Source organism: Hyperoodon ampullatus (assembly GCF_949752795.1).
Source record: "Hyperoodon ampullatus genome assembly, chromosome: 9".
Classification (NCBI taxonomy): Eukaryota; Metazoa; Chordata; class Mammalia; order Artiodactyla; family Ziphiidae; genus Hyperoodon; species Hyperoodon ampullatus.
In genome coordinates, this window is record NC_136922.1 from 80,591,101 (window position 1) to 80,599,789 (window position 8,689).

Below are 8,689 nucleotides of genomic sequence, written 5' to 3' on the forward strand. Positions count from 1 at the left end.
AGAAAATGGGTGATGTAACAGCCCTGGCATACCTACCTGCCACACCTGCCCACTGTCCAAACGCCACTACCCGTATTCCTCTATGATCCACCATTTTCTCATAATCAATAAGTCGGATTTCCTGAAGAAACAATAAAAATGTTCTCAACCAGACCCATCCAGCTTAATTTGAATGAGTACAACACATATATGAGCAAGTGATTGTTTCACAGTATTCCCTCATAAAATATATCTTGACTTGCTAAGTGCACCATGAAATATTGAGAAAATGCTGGGTCACAAACCAATGATAGGTTTGTGATGAGAGATGAAAGAATGGTCCTAGCAGGGCACTAACACCCCTTGATGGTAGGCAATAAAATAACAAAGCCATGATTTCTTTTAACTTTTAGCCCAGCACCATTGACAAATATACCCACATACTGCCCCCACTCATCCTCACATCCTTCCCTCTAGTCTCAAAAAAAACAAGTCTTTCCCGAGACTAATCCCTGTGAGCTAGATGCCAGCTTTATTCTATGTCCTCCAAGACCTCTCAAACTTTTTCTTTCTTTTCTGTCTTCCTTCTTTACAGTGTTCCTTTCCCTCAGCCATTCTAAATACACCCAGGTCTCTCTTCTACTTTAAAAATAACAACTATACACCCTCTCAAGTCCATACACACAAATCTATCTCATTCTCTCTCTCTCTCTTTCTCTCTCTCCTTCTGTCTCTCTTAGTATCTCTCTGTTTCTGTCTCTTTTTTTTCTCTCTCCAGCCTTTCACAAGCGAACTTTATTTTAAAAGTAGCACAAGCTGCCTGCTCTTCACTTCCTCACCTTCACTAAAATCTTGTCCTTCCTCTTTCCTTGGGAATCTTCCCTCTCTCTTGGAAATGTCCTATTAACTCATGCTTAAAAACTGCTGACACTTTGGAATTATAGAATGTTTTAAATAGTCTATTTCCTCAAAGATGATATAATTTTTGCCATGTGCTTGGATTTAAGAATATTTAATATTAATCCAACTCCAAGTAATTTGTTACAAAATGTTGCCCAAAAGCAGCCCTGCTGGGTTTGTTTTCATTAATCTTCTTGAAATGAACGAAACTTCATACAACCAAAAAGAAAAATGTTTCTAAAGTACTTTTTGAGGAGTTTTATCTGCTTAAAGTGAAACATTCTTCTATAATATTATTTCCTTTAATTACTTTTTGAATTGGTTCTTATGAAACACTGTAAATTAACTACAGTGTCTGTTTAGTGAATCTGAAATTAGTAAGAATGTATTCTACACGCTTATGTAAAATACATTTTCCTCTATTACTTTTACTGTTTGTGAAACTCTCCTGTCCTCTACCTATTGTCAGATTCAAGTCTAGTTTCTAATGCTTTAACATCCTTACCCCAGGACTTAGACCTTGGACTTCTCCATCTACACTCACTCCTTACCCTCACCCAGTCTCATGGCTTTAGATACCATCTAGTTGCTGACAACTGAAAAATGTGTATCTGGAGAAGCTGCCCTCCTGAGCTACAGACTCACATCCAATGGCCCGCTCAGCATCTCCCCTTACATGTCTAATGGGCAAATTAAACTCGACAGGCCCTAAGCTCAAATTTTTTTTTTTTTTTTTTTTTTTTGCGGTACGCGGGCCTCTCACTGCTGTGGCCTCTCCCGTTGCGGAGCACAGGCTCCGGACGCGCAGGCTCAGCGGCCATGGCTCACGGGCCCAGCCGCTCCGCAGCATGTGGGATCTTCCCGGACCGGGGCACGAACCCGTGTCCCCTGCATCGGCGGGCGGACTCTCAACCACTGCGCCACCAGGGAAGCTCCCTAAGTTCAAATCTTGATCCTCTCATCCAAGCCTGCTCCTCGTGCTGTAGCATCATGTCAATCTAAGGCAACTCCTTTAAGTTACTCAAACCAAAATCTTGGAGTCATCTATGACTCCCCTCTTTCTCTCATAGTTCACATTCATCTCACCCATGAATCCTGTAGGATCAGACCTCTAAAATACATCCAAGAGGGCTTCCCTGGTGGCGCAGTGGTTGAGAGTCCGCCTGCCGATGCAGGGGACTACGGGTTCATGCCCCGGTCCGGGAAGATCCCAAATGCGGCGGAGCGGCTGGGCCTGTGAGCCATGGCCGCTGAGCCTGTGCATCCAGAGCCTGTGCTCCGCAATGGGAGAGGCCACAACAGTGAGAGGCTCGCGTACCGCAAAAATAATAATAAATAAATAAATAAACAAACAAATAAAATAATTAATTAAATACATCCAAGATTTGTCCATGTGTCACGACCTCCACTCTCGCCGCCCTCAACATCATTTGTAGCTTAGCATCTAGGCTAGTCTAGACTAACAATCTTCCTATCAATTTTGCTCTCCTTCTCCCATCTCCAACTTTTATTCACAGAGCAGGCAGAATAAGCATTTTAGAATATGATTAACTCTAATCCTCCATTCAGAAAGACTGTCTGTCGGGCTTTTGCACTACTATTCTCTCAGGTTGGAAAGCTTTTCCCAGATGGATATGGCTTGATCCTTTGCCTCTTTCAAATTTTTGCTCAGTGCCAATATTGCAATGAGGCACTCCCCGATCATCCTATTTCAAGTAGCGTTATCACCTCCCCTAGTGCCCAGCACCCCTTTTTTTCTTCTGTATTATATTTATCTCCATTACACATATCACCAAGCAACATATGAGGTGTTGTTTATTTATTCTAGTGTCTCCTCATACTAGAATGTAAGCTATGTTTATTGCAGTGATCAGTGTCAGAAACACTGTAGGCACTTAGTAAATATTTGTTGAGTGAATACTCTGTATTTTAAATAGATGATAGTTTTTCCACAGTATTTATATCTCAAAAAAAGTTTCTTTTCCTTATGAATGTTAATAAATGTAAAAATAGTTTCCAGTACAGTTCTGGTACTACAGAGCTGTGCAGCCTCAGTCATGTCACTTCACCTCTCTGGGATCCATTTGAAAAATTAGGGTGGTAAGTTATATGATCCCTGAGGTTCCTTTTAGCTCTAAAATTCTACTTGCTAATATTTGAACTATTAACCTTATAACTTAATAATCATGTGGAGCAAATGCTTCTATCATTCTTCCCATTTCAGGATACAAAGGAATGAAATGTGTTTGGTTCCTCTTACCACAAACTCCAAACTTGCCCAGCAGAGCAGCCTGAAGAGCAGCAGAACTATACAAGCACTAACTGCAGATCACCTCTCCTACTGAGGTGAATACATGATGTATTTTCTAGATGCTGAAAGAAAACTAAAACTCCACTTGACAGTTAAAAGTTAAAAAAAAAAAAGTTTCTATGTTAACATTTATGAATATTGGCCACTAATTACCTGTTTTAGGATCTCATCCAACAAACCCATATTGGCCTCCTGAGCCTTTATGGTGTGGGAGAAGAATGCATAGGTCTTCTTAGGCATTAATTTCTCCTCTGGGGGTCTTTTAACTCCCAAAATTAAACAAGCTTCAGAAATATCCTCCTGAAGAATGCCACCAGCTTTGACATATTCCTGGGAATGTAATTTTGATTAAAAGTTATTCTCCTGATTTGTTGTATTCATATTTTCTTTAATAAATAAATGTAGCAGTTAAAGTCACAACCTTTTGAAGGAAAAAAATATAAGGAACAAATAATAGAAAAATTACTTCTAATATTCTTACTTGCTGGCTAAAGATCAATCTAACATGTTTGACTTTTGTACCAGAAACAAAAAATTAGAAAATTCAGCACATACTTTAATCTAAGAACAGTTAATAGTTTGACCATAACTGCTAGCACATGTAATTTAAATATACATGTAAAATGTATATTTTGTGCCAACAATGCCCTGAAACATTAAATGCTAAACAGTAATTTATTACTCAGGTATACTTTTAAAGGAAAGACATATCTGCAATATTTTCTTTTCTTTTGTTTTTTTGTTGTTCAGTTAGTATTTATTACTGCCCTACTCTGTTCCATGGACTGTGCTAGAGATGAGATAAGACACAAAGAAACAGAGACAAGATCTCTCCTGTAAAGGAGCTCACAAAATATTGTAAAAAGAAGTCAGAGGCATAGTGCATGAGGCTGAATTCAAAAGAACATTATGAGTAGCATAATCTAAGTGATATATTAATTTAATGGATATTGAGATAACTCCCAGGTGAGATGATCAAGGAAATGTGGAAATTTAAATTAATCTAAAAGGCTGGGTAGGATTTGGAGGGATGGAGATGGGAAATACAAGGTGGTAATATCAGTAAGAGATATTGAAGGAATATATACAAATATGGAGATGGGAAATTAAGGAGATGTTTAGGGCATAATAAGTGAATCAATTTAGAAAAATAGACAATATTATTATGGTGAATATGAGCTTTATTGGATAAAAATAAAAATAATCATTGATATTTATTAATAAATTACTATGTGCTTTGCTAAGCTCTTTGGGTGAATTATCTCATTTAATTCTCAAAACTCCCATGAGGTAGGTACTATTATTATCCCCATTTTATCAATGGGAAACCTGAGTCTTACACATTAAACTGAGATTTCATAGCTAGTACATGGAGGCAATAGACAATCATTTCAGATTTTTAAATAAAGGGGTAGCATGATCCAGGCAGAATTTTTAAAGCATCTTAGATGGCAGTTGAATAAAATGAAGATAAATCTAGTTAGGAATCTACTTCAAAGGAAAGTACAAATGAATAGGAAAGAAAGTAAAAGAATGAACATATGGTTCATACCTGGTTTCTCTGAAAACAATCTATTTGCCCATTTATAGTAGACTGCTTAAATAAATCATGATAAATAATGGAGTAATTATAGCAGCCATTAAATAGAATGAAGCTGATCTCTATGAAATGACATGAAGTGATTTCCAGGATATGCTGTAGAACAAAGCAAGGTGCAAAAGAGTATATACAGTATACAATGTTCTGTATAAGATTGAAGGGAAAATAAGAAAACACATACATACACACACATACACATATGCTTATTTTTGCAAGAAGAAACATAGGAATGATAGATCAGAAACTAATGAAAATAGTAACCTATAGGGTGGGTGGGAACGGGATGTAAGGGATTAAGATGAGAGCAAGACTTCTCTGTGTTGCATCTTTTTATACAGTTTTAATATTTGAAGCTTTTAAATGTTTAACTTATTTGAAAAATAAAATTAAATCAAAAAGGATTTAAAGAAAATATTAAAATGTAATAGAAACAAAAATAAATCCAACTGGATATCACATTGACATGTAACCACAGAGGAAAACTAATTCAGGTATCTTTTGAACACAGCACTCTGAATATTCTTTGTGGGATGTATTCTAAAGGCAAAAAAAAATTCTTCTAAGAAATATTAAATTCCATTCAATATTCTCTTACTGAGGTATAATTAACATTATATTAGTTTCAGGTGTACACCTAAATGATTCGACACTTGTATATATTGCAAAATGATCACCGCAATAAGCCTAGTTAACAGTAAGCCCAGTACTGTTCTAGATGAAAAGAACTAGATACATGATAATGAATACAATGAACCTTAATTAAGCCTTGATTAAAATAAAAACCATAAAAGACATTTGAGACAATGGGGAATTTGAAATGTGAGATGTGAGATGATATTGTGGAATTATTAATTTCTTAGGTGTGAAAAAGATACAATGGTTACGTAGGAAGATGATTTATTCCTAGGGAATGTATACTGGAGCATTTAGAAATAAAGTGGCATGGTCTGCAGCATATCTTCAAATGGCTCAGGAGAGGAAAAACACGTGCATGTATCTAAAATAAAAATAAAAGTCAAACCTGTGTCATAAGATTATTGTGAAGAATAAACAGAATGATGAATACGAGGGGCTTCACCTGGTGGCTGGCAAGGTAAACACTCATGAGCAAACTCTACTCAGTGAAGCATTTCCTGCAGACATTTGTCTTTCCAGTCCTAGAGCCAGGGTCACACATGAAGGAGAGAATGACTGAAGGATGTCATCTCCTAAAAGCAATCCTTTTATCCCTCAGCTGGAAGAAAGCATGGAATGGGGCGAAAATAATACTTATTGGCTGAATTCTGGGCTCAAGAAAGGATTCGAACTAGAAATCTCATAACTATATTATCTCATTATAACCGAAGTAAAGAAATATTGTCATGTGGTCTTTAAGTGACACTAGCAAACATTTTATTTTCACTCAGATGCTCCCTATTTTTCATACACAGGGTCATTTCAGTCCCACCTATTTCTAAAAATTGGAAGTATTTACCTTATCATGAATGGCCCGCCGATTGGAAGGCTGTATTAAGACCTTGTACCCCAGATTGGTGATCCCTTTGATGTGCCGGGGAGCCAGGGGAGCCCGCCTCTCCCAGGCGTTCACATCCTCCCGCCTCAACGCCATCACCGCCTTGTAGTGAAGCCTGGAGAGGCTGAGGCCCAGCCCGTCCAGTTTGGTCCTAGGTACTCGCAGCATCTTGAAACCTGGTGACTGTAAAGAAGTTGTAAGAGCAGGACAACAAAAGGCAAGAAGGCTCACAGGTCAGTTCTGGTCTCCTGAGAAATCTGCTGTAAAATCCAACCAACTCAGGTGATAACAGATTCAAGATGAAGAAGGGAGAGGGAAAACCTGGATGATATGATGATAATTTGCTGGTCATTTGGATGCTGTTCCTTTACCCAAACAAACCCAAACTTCCACAAAAGAAGTTACTTCCAAAAAAAAAAAAACAGTGTCCCAAGCAACTTATGGGACACTAATCAATATCTGCTAAGCTGAAATCATTTTTTTAATGTATGTTTTATCAAACACACATTCAGCACAAAAGTTTTAAGCAAGTTAATCTACAATGCAAATACAGAAAGATAATTTATGCCAATTTTGATGATATAAAGTTTAGAATCCTTTCATAATGTACAAGATCCTTGACAATCTAGCTCCAACCTCTTCCAAGTTTCATCTCTGACCATTTCCTAAACTAGTTCTACTCAAAGTGTGTTTTACAGCCTGTTGTCAATCAGTGAACTGCTTTGTACTGGTCCACAATGAGATATGTACAGAAATAGAAAGTAAGCACTTAGAAACCTTTATATGACAAGATCATTTTTCTAGTAATTCATTGGTATTGAATTTTATAAAAGCATTGGTCCTGGAAGATTGGAAATTTAAGAAAACAAAACAAACAAACAAACATATTTTTCACCACAGGTGTTAGAAGCTGAAGAAGCACCTGACACCCCAGCCTCGCTTCACTGACCCTGTTGTTGCTCTAAACATTCTCTTCCCAGGCTTCCCTGGTGGCGCAGTGGTTAAGAATCCGCCTCCCAATGCAGGGTACATGGGTTCGAGCCCTGGTCCGGGAAGATCCCACAAGTTTGCGGAGCAACTAAGCCCATGAGCCACAACTACTGAGCCTGCACTCTAGAGCCCGTGCGCCACAACTACTGAGGCCGCGTGCTACAACTACTGAAGACCACGCGTCTAGAGCCCGTGCTCCGCAACAAGAGAAGCCACCACAATGAGAAGCCCGCGCACCGCAACGAAGAGTAGCCCAGACCCAATGCAGCCAAAAAAAAAAACCATCCCCTTTCCAGAGTTTCCTCTACCAGACCACCTCCCCCTGCTATTATATTAAACCCAGACCTGTCTCTGTTTTCTAACTGCTATTCCAGATTCTGTAACTCTATTCATTAATTCAATTAAGAAATATTTACAAGAGGCTTACTATGTGTCAGCACAGAAGAAATTTTACAGAAAATTTTAAAGCATAAGTATCAAACAGTATTCTGTGCCTCTTCAAATGGTTACATAAATTTAGTAGTCAGAAGTCATTTCAGACGATAATTTGCTAGTCATTTGGATGCTGAATCTTAGTTTTCTATGTTTAAGGTTGGCATGAAAATACAGAGACTAAATGATTTTACATCTTCTAGAAATTCCCCAGCATATAGCACAATTCTTATGGAACACATTTCTGTTACATCAGACTACAATCTCTAAATCAGACCCACCTTATAGACAGGGAAGCTTTGTCCAACAATGGAATGTACAAGTACTATTTCCTGGGGGCAAACGACTTATCACCCTGGATAGAAAACTTGTAGGATAACTCACAACACAGACTAAAAGAACAAAGCAAACAGCAAAGAGTCTGGCTAAGAAGGCTTTAGGAGGAAAAGGGGTAGGGAGAGAAAACACTGCACACAGCAAATGAACACGCCGGTCATGAGGAGTTCAGGCTAACTTTTACTCAGGCCAAAATACGGATGATCGACATTTCAGTAAAAGTCTGTTATATACTTTATCTAACTTTTTGGTTTACTTATATAGTTTCGTTTTTAAAAGAGACTTATGCTAAGCCCAAATCCAAGCCCAAGCCCATAACATTTATTCTCCCCCAAGCCAAAGGAAAATCTGCAACGTCCCATAGAACTTGAATCCCTATGTTTGTAAATGAAATCAATTCCAAAGAAAAATGAGTCTTCTAAACACACTGAGAAGCCCAGAAACAGTCCCATCTTCTCAGCAAGGGCTGCATCTCACATACCATAGTTGACCAAGTGACCCTAATCCTCTATACTTAGTAGCAGTTCTTAGCACAAAAATTAGGAAACATGTTCAAATAATTCAGTCTCTCTCCTCAGCCCAAGCTTGATTTATAACCACAGCTTCCCCTTTCTCAGCAACACTCCCT

General features: G+C 38.2%; 1 protein-coding gene across 1 annotated transcript in view; it reads right to left on the reverse strand.

The window, feature by feature from the left end:
* The window catches only part of AASS (aminoadipate-semialdehyde synthase), a 48,750-nt gene extending 42,267 nt beyond the window's left edge, over positions 1–6,483 (reverse strand). Inside the window, exons 1-3 of the mRNA XM_079711944.1 lie at positions 6,265–6,483; positions 3,344–3,520; positions 37–121 (exon numbers count right to left, since the gene is read on the reverse strand). Coding sequence (XP_079568070.1) covers positions 37–121; positions 3,344–3,520; positions 6,265–6,471 — 469 coding nt within the window. The 5' untranslated portion in view covers positions 6,472–6,483. The remainder of the gene's footprint in view (positions 1–36; positions 122–3,343; positions 3,521–6,264) is intronic.
* Positions 6,484–8,689: the final 2,206 nt, after the last annotated feature.